We start from the raw sequence: 13,996 nt of genomic DNA on the forward strand, positions 1-13,996 counted from the left end.
ACCTTTTTCCCTCTTGGGATATCCCAACAAATGTGACGACTTCCGATGTAACGACAACATTTCATGATCCATGCCTGAGTTCAGAGTCACGCTGAAAATCGATCCGGTAATTATAAGTACCGCAACTGAAACATTTCCATTCAGTTCTAAGCTCTTTAGGTGTTTCGGATACATTGGCTTTACTTCTGCGACTCAAACCGAATGGTATATGTAATCATGCAAGGCGTGTACTTTTAGACAAATTTTGCCATCAGACCGCGATCATGCCAAATTGGATATTAACACAAAAATTTCGTTAGGTATTTTTTTCTTTCAGGCTTTAAAAGCAAAATATTTTGAGAACTGTCCACCAATAAGATTTATGAAATCGGAGATTCTTTCCCAGTTCACAAATATTGTACAGATGACGAATTTTTATTAGCTCAATAATCAATACAAAAAATATTAATATGTAATAAAATTAAATATAAATTAAACTTAATTCAAAGGAAGGTTTCTTAATTTCATAAGGTTGTCCCAAAAAATAATTAGTTGTTTTAACAAACGAATGAAATTTTATTGGTTGGGATTACCAATTAGAGTGTTAGTGTGCTCAAATTTTAGTTATCCAAACAATTTATGTATTGTTGTGCCAGACAAGAATTGGTTGCTCTAACAAATATTGTCGGTTATATTCTGATGGTAGATGGGACCAAATAAATCGGTTGGCAAAAAAATTGGTTGGCACAACAAATTTGTTTTCTGTGTGCATATTAGTATTAAAATTCTTTTCGCTATATTGCTCGTTGTATTGTTCTCGATTAATTTCATAAGTCGTGGTTATATTTTGAGACCAATCTTTTCTAAGCAAAGCTAATTGGTCCTCTCTCGCTACAGGAGACCGATCAACATTGTCAATGCGTTGTCAAAAAGGTAGTGAAAATGTTATTTTTGGAAATGATGCAAAATTGGCGTACATTTCGTAGTGTTAACGAATAATTATGTTGCTATAACGTAGCATTTTCGTTGTATTAACCCTCTAATGCCCAAGCCCGGCGTGCTTCATTTAATAAGGAAGCTTTTAGTAAAACACACCTTAAGACAACAAAAATGGGCAAAATAAAAAGAAAACTTATTTGAAACTATTCAAGAGGCTTTGCAGCATATGCTGAATTTTACCGTATAAATTTTTCTTGCTTAGTTCTCTTGCTTTTGTGTCGTTAACATTGAAAATTTAATCAGCTGGGAAAAAAATTGGGGCATTAGAGGGTTAACGAAAATTATTCGTTGTATGAATGAAACTTATTCATTGAATGGATGCAGCTTAGACGTTGAAAATCATTCATTGTCTGAATGAAAGACGAACGTTGTATTAATGAACCTAAACCTAACCCACTAATGTATTTGAGTGTAGTCATTGGTAGTGTATTATTTTTTGTTAAGATCTTAGAAATATAATTTATATAAAGTAGGAAGTAATACAATTTCTCCAATTTATTTGCCACTAAGGTTAATTCCGGTAATTGTTACACGTTTTCATCTGAAAGTTCACTTCCCAAAATTTACAACAAATTTCTTGCGAATATAAAAAAAAAATTAACTCACCCACGATCTATGTTTATAATTCACAACGAAACTCTAATGAGCCTGTGTACTCTTCAGCGAAAAGAACGTAAATGTTGTATAATACAAACGACCAAATGAAGGTTTGCCCATCAGACAATTTTTCAGTTGAACTTTTTACCGTTTCAAGATGCACACGGAAACATGTGCTTATTGTCATGTATACATGTGTATGTACACATTACAAAGACGCCAAACCAGCGGTACCAACTCTGACGATTTTTCGTCATTTTGACTATTTTTGATGGTAAATTTAGCCTCTGACGATTTGACGACGATTTTAAACAACGTAGTTATGAGTTGACGATTTTTTAAAATGCTCGACACAAGTGTTTTTTCTTTTAACGTTTTTCATGACGATTGGACGATTTTTCAAAGTGATGTAGTTATTAGTTGACGATTTTCATAAGTTGTAATTGAAACAAACTTTTTTAATCTCCTTCTCCAATGTAGAAAGAAATTTCAAAGCAATCAATAAACCTAAAACGTGTAATTCCTTTGAAACTTACAGCCTGTTTCTGTATGTCGAACGAGCTCTGTCGATCGACTGAGATGGAAACAAACAGCTGAATTTATAACCAAAAACAGCTGTATGCATTTCAGTCTATCGATAGAGTTCGTTCGACATACAGAAACAGGCTGTTAAACATTGCAAGGTATTCTTTTTGTCTAAAAACTATTTAAAGGTAAATAATTCTGATTGCTAAGAAGCCAGTTTAGTTAAATTCTATTTATTCATTTATTCATTACCGATAATAGAAATGATAATAAAAATTATACTCGAGCCAGTAATAAGGATTCAAATTCGCTTGGAGAATAGGAAATTATTCTTTCAAGAAAATTTTGTTAAACCATGTCCCAGCAAAAACTCTCATTACCCGGTAATCTTGTAGGTAAGCCTATTTAAAAATTAATAACCACTTATTAATTGGCATCGCTTCGGATTACATTTACATACGCATGTCCTAGAAGGAAAGTAAATCTCACCAGGCATACTTTCGGCCATAAAATAAGTAGTGCATTTAAAGCATATAATCACCTAATATGTAATGACTTATTCGTAGATACACCAAAGCTTGCAAAATAACCACTTATTGTCTCAGGCAACCAAATCTCGAAAATATTGATTTCTATCGCCGATTACAATGGATCGAAATATAGTGAGTGATGCTGTAATAGGAGAACTACTTGAATAGAAACGAATATTGTATAAATAAACAAAAAAATCTAAATAAGATGCAAATTAATTTCACACTTAAAATAGAAATAAATGTAGGTTGTTTAAGGGAGTTGGATTCCTGAATTACGTTATAATATATCCAATAGCCAATTCACATAAGGTTCAAAATCTACTAAAAGTGGATTTTAAGTCTCTTTTTTATAAGGAAAATGGCATTTGAAATTTAGTTTAAGCGCATTTTGGAAGTGTAATGTGAATGAGTTATAAGAAAGCATTTATTTAAAACATAATATAATAATGTCATTAAACACAATTATTATGAAATATTTGTGATAAAAATTTCTTAACGGAAAATTTTTCAGAATTACCGTTACATTACATATTATTTTTGATTTTTTATGTGAATAATTATACCTAATGGTACCATCATTTATTCTATTTTATTAATTCGTTAACTACAACTGCATACAATTTGAGAATAACAATTCGAAAATTACCGTGAAGTATTTATTTTTGTCATTACAAGTTAGTCATTATAACTCGCCGCAATGTAATGCAACGTGTAATGACAGCTTTACTCCTGGTAATGTCAATTGTAATGAGATGTGGTTACCTAGTTTTTGCTGGGGTAGTACATGTAGTCACAATCAGAAATATTACTTTAAATTAATTAAATGGTTAATTTAATTAATCTTCGTTTAAAGAAATGGAAACTAGATGACTTACGGCCATTTTCATGTATCTCCGTTAGACTTTAACCCCCAGTTAACAGAAAGTAAAGTCGAAATATCTTCTCTCCGGTTAACTTTAACTGAAATTTTTTTAGCAGTTAAGTTCCTAACTGGCAAATGGAATATATAGACAAGATGACAGACATGTCCATAGTACGGTTTAAAAGTTGGTTAGCTAACGTAGCACTAACGGAGCTTCCTGAAAATGGGGGTTAGTTAGAGAGTTAAACGGCATTATTTATTAGTCATGTTTTTGTTTGAATAAAACTTTTAATTTGTTTCTAAAACTTTTTTCGGCTGTTTTATGGGTGACGATTTTTTGTTTTGTAGGAATTGACGATTTTGACGAAAAATATTTTAAAAATTGACGATTTTCAGCCCAAAACAGTTGGCACCACTGCGCCACACACGTATTTGAGAGAGTATGGAGAGACGTATTAGAGAGAATATAGAGAGACAGAAATACTCAAAGTCCCATTCGTAGATACAAATTTTAAAATTATCGTTATATTAACGATCACATTCGTTTTATAAATAAAATTTTCAATTGCAGTTTGGGAGTATATAAAAGGACTGTTTTTTGAGGGCTAAAACTCTCAAAGTTTCTCTCTCTGTGCAACTGATTATAATTCCATCTTTGCAAAAAATTTATTCTAATTCTCGAAAAGCAAACAAAGTTTATATTCGTAATATTAACGAAACTTATTTCATTAATATAACGAAAGCAAAAATTTGTCTTTTTACGATTGATTTCATTGTATTAACGATCACTTTCGTTCTTATAACTAGAAATTTCGTTATATTAACGACAAATAATCAACGAAGTCCGTTCGTTAATAGTACGAAGCCTTTTTCTACCAGTGTATGAAGCGATGAACATGGGCTTGTCATAGGACGGATGTCCACCATTTCAACAGTCGTTGCACCGAATTGGCATCACTTCTTTAGGTGTGATTCGAATTCTGTGTTTTGGATGTGAATTAAAAAATTTTTTAATATTTTGTTAAATAAATCATTTTTATAATTTAATATGATTTTTAATGCATTTTTACGCTTGTCTGAAACGTTTGACCTAAAATATTTTAAAAAAATTGCACTTTTTGTAGATAGGAGCATTTTTTTTCGACAAAATTGTAATAATTTATACCATTTTATTAAGTTTTACCCTGTTTTTAACCTATTTGAAACACAAAGAGTTAAAATATCGATTTGGTCCATCCGATTTGGCTGAAATTTGGTACGTGGTGTTAGTATACGGTCTCTTACATATCGGTCCATAAATATATATAGCCCCATATAAACGGATCCCCAGATTTGACCTCCGAAGCCCGTTGGAGGATTTTCGACATTACATATAACTATAATAATTTTTTACAATGAAACTTCGAAATGTGGGTTATTAAAGATTTACAGTCAGAAAAGAACCGTGCTTGATATAAACGAAATGGAATCAGTTTTTGAATCAAATATTATTTTTTTATTGCAAAAATAAAAATTTTGTAACAAAAACACGTTTTTGGTATGAAAGTTTGAATTTTTCGAAGAAATTCAAAAACTCTTACAAAAGAAGAACGTGAAGTCGATTATATATATAAATATTTTTCCATTGAATCCTAACGATAACAATTCAAAAGCATATTACATTTAAATTCTAAACAATAATTTTACAACCAACATATAAATTTTTAATAACGAATAATTTTGTATTTAATTTCATTTTTACCTTTAAGGTCGGTATAAAGTTGGCATTATCGCACTAAAATGGTCATGATTTCATGGTTGCTTGTCTTTAATAACACATTATATTTAAATTCTAAACAATATTTTAAAACCAACACAAAAATTGAATGAACCATTTTAATTGCATTCAAAATTTATCGTATTTAGAAATACAAATAAATATGAATTTTTAATAGCGAATAATTTTGTACTTAATTTCATTTTTACCTTTAAGGTCGGTATAAAGTTGGCATTATCGCACTAATATGGTCATGTTTTCATGGTTACTTTTCTTTAATAACACTAGTTTACACTGGATATGTACATTTGATGAGAGGTGACTTTTCTTATGAATGATGTGCTGAATTCGATGAAAAATGTTAAAAAAAATTGAGATATTCCGTTATTTGTAGTTTTTCGCTCTTTTTATTAACTTTAATTTTAATGCAAACATAAAATGTATGTTTTAAATGCGTAAAAATATATATTAAAAAATTTATTCACGTAAACATACCATGTTGTAACACATTATTGCAAACGTAATATACTAGTTTTCAAACACAATATTCTTGTACCCACACATATTATGTTAAATTTTTTTGTCTCAAACATCTTATTTTTGTATCCAAACATATTAAATACACATTTTTCCTCCCTGTAATAATAAGTCCCCAGTCTAACAAAGAAAAACACATTTTTTTTGTCAAAATTCGTTTTTATTATTCAACATAGTTCCCTTCAAGAGCGATACAACGATTATAACGACCTTCCAATTTTTTGATACACTCAGAGAAGGAATATGATCACCTCAAACATGTTTCAAGAGCAAAATGTTATTTTTGGATGGTGACCATGTAACATGTTTGTCGCAAAACTGTCGTTTTCTCGCCAAACATAACATGCTTTCCGAAAACATATACATAATTTCCGAGAAAATAACATGGTTGCAGCGAACATGTTACATGGTCACCCTCCAAAAATAACATTTTGCTCTTGAAATATGTTTCAGGTGATCATATTCCTTCTCTGGGTGTACCATTTTGGTAGTACTCCTTCGGTTTTGCCTCAAAATAGGCCTCAGTTTCGGCGATCACCTCTTCATTGTAGCCAAATTTTTTCCCTGCGAGCATCCTTTTGAGATCTGAGAACAAGAAAAAGTCGTTGGGGGCCAGATCTGGAGAATACGGTGGGTGGGGAAGCAATTCGAAGCCCACTTCATGAATTTTTGCCATCGTTCTAAATGACTTGTGGCACGGTGCGTTGTCTTGGTGGAATATGGGCCGTTTTGCCACGAATTCGACCTTCAAACGCTCCAATAACGCCATATAATAGTCACTGTTGATGGTTTTTCCCTTCTCAAGATAATCGATAAAAATTATTCCATGCGTATCCCAAAAAACAGAGGCCATTACTTTGCCAGCGGACTTTTGAGTCTTTCCACGCTTTGGAGACGGTTCACCGGTCACTGTCCACTCAGCCGACTGTCGATTGGACTCAGGAGTGTAGTGATGGAGCCATGTCTCTTCCATTGTCACATATCGACGGAAAAACTCGGGGTGTATTACGAGTTAACAGCTGCAAACACCGCTCAGAATCATCAACACGTTGTTGTTTTTGGTCAAATGTGAGCTAGCGCGGCACCCATTTTGCGCAGAGCTTCCGCATATCCAAATATTGATGAATGATATGACCAACACGTTCCTTTGATATCTTTAAGGCCTCTGCTATATCGATCAACTTCATTTTACGGTCATTCAAAATCATTTTGTGGATTTTTTTTATGTTTTCGTCGGTAACCACCTCTTTCGGGCGTCCACTGCGTTTACCGTCCTCCGTGCTCATTTCACCACTCTTGAATTTTGCATACCAATCAATTATTGTTGATTTCCCTGGGGCATAGTCCGGAAACTCATTATCAAGCCAAGTTTTTGCTTCCACCGTATTTCTCCCCTTCAGAAAACAGTATTTTATCAAAACACGAAATTCCTTTTTTCCATTTTTTTTTTTCACAATAACAAAAGTTGCTTCACAAAAGACGCTCTATCTCACAAACTAATTGACTTACAGACGTAAAATTTCAAACACGAATCATTTGAAGGTTGGTATTATATAAAAATAATATGCATTTAATACTAGCGACGCCATCTATGTGTCAGACCGGGGACTTATCAGCCAACCTGTTATATTAATGTTATAAATCAATAATTCGGTTTATAAAATAGAAAAATAAACAAAAGTAAAATTCATTCTTGATTCGCCAAAAGTTTCCAAATTCTTTAAATCTTCTGCAGTTGCTGGAAGTATATAATTTAATCCTTTCACTTGTACACCCTCAAAAAAAATCGCTTCTCTAACATATGTTCCAAACATATTTTGCAGGAAGCACATATAAAGGGTGATTTGTTAAGAGCTTGATAACTTTTTTTTTTAAAAAAACGCATAAAATTTGCAAAATCTCATCGGTTCTTTATTTGAAACGTTAGATTGGTCCATGACATTTACTTTTTGAAGATAATTTCATTTAAATGTTGACCGCGGCTGCGTCTTAGGTGGTCCATTCGGAAAGTCCAATTTTGGGCAACTTTTTCGAGCATTTCGGCCGGAATAGCCCGAATTTCTTCGGAAATGTTGTCTTCCAAAGCTGGAATAGTTGCTGGCTTATTTCTGTAGACTTTAGACTTGACGTAGCCCCACAAAAAATAGTCTAAAGGCGTCAAATCGCATGATCTTGGTGGCCAACTTACCGGTCCATTTCTTGAGATGAATTGTTCTCCGAAGTTTTCCCTCAAAATGGCCATAGAATCGCGAGCTGTGTGGCATGTAGCGCCATCTTGTTGAAACCACATGTCAACCAAGTTCAGTTCTTCCATTTTTGGCAACAAAAAGTTTGTTAGCATCGAACGATAGCGATCGCCATTCACCGTAACGTTGCGTCCAACAGCATCTTTGAAAAAATACGGTCCAATGATTCCACCAGCGTACAAACCACACCAAACAGTGCATTTTTCGGGATGCATGGGCAGTTCTTGAACGGCTTCTGGTTGCTCTTCACTCCAAATGCGGCAATTTTGCTTATTTACGTAGCCATTCAACCAGAAATGAGCCTCATCGCTGAACAAAATTTGTCGATAAAAAAGCGGATTTTCTGCCACTGATTTTGGTAATAAAATTCAATGATTTGCAAGCGTTGCTCGTTAGTAAGTCTATTCATGATGAAATGTCAAAGCATACTGAGCATCTTTCTCTTTGACACCATGTCTGAAATCCCACGTGATCTGTCAAATACTAATGCATGAAAATCCTAACCTCAAAAGAATCACCCTTTATTATTGGATACTGCCGACACATTAATATGTTTGTTTTATGTGAGCATTTTATGGAAGCATTTTGAATCCAAAAATAGTATATGCTTGGAAGAATTCCTCAAAGAAGATTGTGCTCATTTCCTCAGATAATTTTCACTTCCACGAAATTTTTGTGTTCTTCGCATCTTTTTCTGTAATACAAATATGCTGTTTTTTCAAATGTCTATTCTCTTTATTCCGAATACTCTTTCTAATATTCAAATTAAATAATATTTACACTTAAGCATATTACATTTGTTGCCTTATCATGAAACAGTTTTCCGAAACTACATACAAGCGGTTTCACAGAAATTGCTCTCATTTCATTCTCGCTGTGTTATGTTGATATCTTTTTATTCCACCCTCCCGGTTTCCATCTCTATTTCTTTCTCTATACTAACTCTCTCTCTCTGTCGCTCTCTGAATAAAGTATCACAACATATATATGTTTACTCGAAATTTGTAAATTTATATATGTATACATTCACATATATTATTTTTATGAAACATTCATGCCCCAAACATAATATATTCTAACATATTAACATATGTGTCCCAAACATTTTGTGTTAGTTTAGGAACATTACATGTTTGCACTTACATATATATTGTGTTTAAAAATTATGCCCGAAACACATTTTGTTTATATCGGAACATATAAAAAACATATTTTTCTAACAGTGTAGATGTAAAATTATACCACCCATAAAAAAGGAATATCTATGTTTTAAGGTGGGTATTAAGTTCGAGTTTAGTCGCTACTCTACTACTACTTTTCTTTAATAATTAATTTTGAAGAATATAAAATTTATGAAAAGTGGCTTTGGGCAATTCTCCGTCAAGTTATGGTACAATTTGCACCAAAGAGGTATAATTTTATACTTTTTTCTGATTTGTTTTTTATTTTAGCGGCTAAACTCGAACGTAGTACTCACCATTAAAATGCTTCCAGCAGTTGAAGTTAACAAATAATTTCTTAACTTGTTTTAACTATGTCGAACTTTGAAATGCCCTTTCAAGCATTTGAAAAGCGCAGCGAAAGTATTGCTAATACATGCTTGCTTATAAATATATACGAACTTGGGCTGACTTCCCACATCTTTTTTTCTTCAAATTCATGGCAGAATTGCTCCGCATATACTCGTAGTTGAGAATTATTAAACTTTCTAAGGTGTAAAATATTTTGACCCCTAGAAACCCTCCCAAATAAATTGTACCCCTAGGTTAGGTTAGGTTAGGTGGTAGCCCGATGTATCAGGCTCACTTAGACTATTTAGTCCATTGTGATATCACATTGGTGAACTTCTCTCTTATCACTGAGTGCTGCCCGATTCGATGTTAAGCTCAATGACAAGAGTCCTCCTTTGTCACTGGATTATAGCGTGACCAAAAACGGAGTGAAAATGGTCTTTTTGGATCCGGAAGTGGTGCAAAATTTGCGCAGAAGCGCTTGTCATAGGACGGATGTCCAACATTTCAACAGCCGTTGCACTGAATTGTCATCAATTCTTAAATAATAATACTTTTTTTATGATTTTAGTGCATTCTAAAGCTTGTCCGAAACGATTGACCTAAATGATTTTCAAGCAATACATTTTTTGCGATAAAATTTAAATATTTTGTACTATTTTATTAATTCTTATCATATTTTTAACTTATTTGAAAAAAAAAACCAAAACTACCTATTAAAAATATGAAAAAGCCAGTTATAAAAACTTGAATTAAAGGAACTACCTATATAGTTAAAATAAAAAACATTTTTCGGATGACATTTTTGGATGTGCTTTTAAAGTTGTGTCTATGGAACAACTTCCAAAGTTTATTGTATTTTTATATTATTTAATCACAATATCAGAAATATAAGAAGTACATTTTTTTTATAGATCAACATAGTAGTGTAGGAACACATAACCGTAAATTTACATATATACACCCTCAACAAAAATCGCTTCTGTAACATATACTCCCAAACATATTTTGCTTCAAGCATATAAATTTTTGGATATTGCCCAAACATTTATATGTTTGATTTCTTCCAATATATAATATGTTTGAAAGCATATTGGTCTAAACAATATAATATGTTTGGGTAGTCTAAGTTCCAAACATTTTGAATTTTTCCATCCACATTTAATAATGTTGTCTTCCAAAAAACTATATGTTATTATGTGAACATATAATATGTTTGGAGGCATTTTGGACCCAAAAATATTATATGCTGAGAAGAATTTTCTCCCAAAGAATATTATGCTCAAAATTTTTTTCTGCCTAATTGTATATTGCCTCACATTTTTTTCACTTCCATGAGTTTTTTTAGTTCTTAGCACCTTTTGCTGTAATACAAACATTGTAGAAGAAATTATTAAATTTTATAATTTTTTTTAATTTTACCTTTTGCCGGACGGGGATTCGAACAGCGGACCACACAGTTTGTAAGCCAGCACACTAACCACTGGCCTACGTAGCTGTTATGGTCATCAAGAGATAATTATCGTTATAAGTTATATTTATATAGCATAGCTTGCGGCGCCCACGAGCCGATGCAAACATAACATTGTTAAACATACATTTGTTGGCAGCGTGGAGCAGTGGTTGGTCGTCCGCCTTGCGTGACAGGGGTCCTGGGTTCGATCCCTGCTTCGACCAACACCATTTTTTTTAAATATATTTTTTTAACATATATTCCAGATTCGTTCGGAAGTTCCCGAAAATGTGTTCAGCATTACATACTATTATATTAAATTTTTACTACGAAATTGTAAAGTGTGTTTTATAAAAGACTTAAAGTCAGAAAAGAAAAATGCTTGATATAAACGAAATGGGCTGAGTTCAAATCAAATATTATTTTTTTATTGCATAAATAAAAATTGTGTAACAAATAAAGGGTTTTGTATATCATACTCATTTTAATATTTTACTTAAGCATATACAATTTTTGGCGAAGTCTTATATCACAACATTTATATGTTTACTCATAATATGTAAATTTATACTTGTTTATATTCACACGTAGTATTTTTCCTATATTTAATGAAATTTTCTTTGTGTATATATATTTGTAATGCGCCAATTGGTTACTTTCATTATTTTACTTCCACACTTTGTCTCTCTTTGTAAACACATATATGTTTATGGGCTATGTTTATGGGCTATTTCTAAATTAATATATGTTTGCATCCAAGCATATTATATTTACAAACTTTTTATGTCCCAAACATAATATGTTCTAACATACTAACATATATGTCCCAAACATATTATGCTAGTTTATGAACATTATATGTTTGCACTCAAAAATATTGTGTTTAAAAATTTGAGTTCCAAACATATAATGTTTATACCCAAACATATGAAAAACAGTCTTTTTCGTCCGTGTAGGAGAGAAGGGTTTGAGAGAAATTTTATTAGTTGGAATGGGTATTTTTAGTTGCGCTAATTAATAATAAACAATATTAACTAAGCATTGTTGAGTACATTATTCCATAGTCTTACAGCATTAACAAAGAACATTCTACTGGAGTTCACATATTTGAAGCGTGGTATAATCACCCAGAGAAGGAATACGTTTTAAGAGCAAAATGTTATTTTTGGGTGGTCACCATGTAACATGGTTTTCGCAACCATGTTAAGCAGGTTATATTTGACGAGAAAATAATATTTTAGTGACAAACATGTTACATGGTCATCATACAAAAATAACATTTTGCTCTTGAAACATGGTTGAGGTGATCATATTCCTTCTCTTCGTGATAAGTGTCAAGAAGCGAGTTGAGGACAAAAGCTGAGTTTATCAAACAAATAACAGGACAATTTGTTCTCTATAAGTCTATGAGGAAAAGATATATTCCTTAATTTTAAGTAGTATATGAATTCAATTCGTAGGATCATGGAAGAACCATGGTGTCATGCTGTCAAATTTCAGCCCGTAAATATGTCGCTTAGAATTATTAAATGCTACATGAAACTTGTGCATCGAATGTGAATCTAATCTAGTATATACTTAAGCAGCATAGCAAATCACGGGGACAATAAACTGTACAACAAGTTTCCGCTTAATTTCCATCGACGTGAATGCTGCAGTTACCCGTAGGTTGGATTTTTGAAAGCTAATCATAAAAATACGAAGAACAATTTTGAATATTTTAATGAAACGCTTCTCTGGTTGCAAAACAATCACAAATTTCATTCAACTAAATTGTTTGTTCTTCTTACGAAGAGAATTCTTTCGGTGTACGAGATGCATCTTCTAAGCTAATTGTTGTGCTTACAACAATATATTTTTTTTTCAGTGTGACACGCGAACTATCCCACCGCCAAGATTGATCTATCAGGCTCAATTGAAATTAATGATACTATTTGGTACATTTTTGTACCTTTTAAGATCCTACATTTATGACTCTTAGATATGGGGATGTCATCGCTCTTTCTGCCATTTTTTTTTTTGTGAATCGGGTTAGTGGAATTAATTTGTCTGCCATTACTCGGAAACTCACATTGAATTTATGCACAACTCTGCCCCCATCCACGCAATTCCTCGAGATATTCCTATCATGCGATTGCTTCAATCACTGTAGAATATACTAACGAGATCTCCTGCTGAGCTCCTAATAGGGTTTCGTAGAGTCCTTTATTACGATTGAATGTCTTCGTGGATTTTCTTTAATTTAAAAGTAATAAAAATCAATGGTATCGACAAACTTAACCCGAGCATATTTGATTTTATTACCAATTTTCTACTTTTTTTGTTTTGCTTTTGGTTGCTGCCTGAGGCAAATTACCCGAAGTCTATTCATGCACATGCTGTACTATTGTAAATTTTGAAGGGGGTCAAATCCAGATTGTTGACATTTCGTATCAAGAGAAACCAAAGTCGTCTGAGCCAATGAAGCCCATAAATTTGCGATAGTTCGGACACACATCCACTCACACACAGCTACGCAAGAAAAGGCAATGCTCCTGTGTTTTAGGAATTATTAATACTTTGTCTGTACATGATGCAATTGTGCTAATTGCCCCCAATTTGTTGCAGAGCTCCGTTTGCCACCGAAACCAACCACAACGCCAACTCCGTATGTGCATACAACACCGAAGAGCAGACGAAAACAGCCATCAAATATGAACAAAGGCCTCAACGAGGTAGTGCGAGCCAAGGAGACGCACTTCACAAATCAAATGCAGGAGAACGATGTCCTCGGTGGCAGCAGTTCCCAAGGAATCAACATCATCAATGGTATTGTTGTGGGACCAGGCAACGGCATCAATGTCGCAAATGGCTTGTCTAACGGAGCGGAAGGTAAGTTACGATTGAATAATTTCTCAAATATACTCACACACACGCGCGCGTTCACACATACTCAGCCACGGGCTTTAAGTCAATTCAAACAAATTAGCCAAGTCGGCCGTGATGTGGTGCGATGGCA

General features: G+C 33.0%; 1 protein-coding gene across 1 annotated transcript in view; it reads left to right on the forward strand.

Moving 5' to 3' along the window:
* Window positions 1-13,996, forward strand: part of DIP-lambda (Dpr-interacting protein lambda) — a 177,936-nt gene that overhangs the window by 149,016 nt on the left and 14,924 nt on the right. Inside the window, exon 9 of the mRNA XM_075294521.1 lies at window positions 13,606-13,869. Within this exon, the coding sequence (XP_075150636.1) occupies window positions 13,606-13,869 (264 nt within the window). The remainder of the gene's footprint in view (window positions 1-13,605; window positions 13,870-13,996) is intronic.

The sequence above is a fragment of the Haematobia irritans genome, chromosome 2, assembly GCF_050003625.1.
Source record: "Haematobia irritans isolate KBUSLIRL chromosome 2, ASM5000362v1, whole genome shotgun sequence".
Classification (NCBI taxonomy): Eukaryota; Metazoa; Arthropoda; class Insecta; order Diptera; family Muscidae; genus Haematobia; species Haematobia irritans.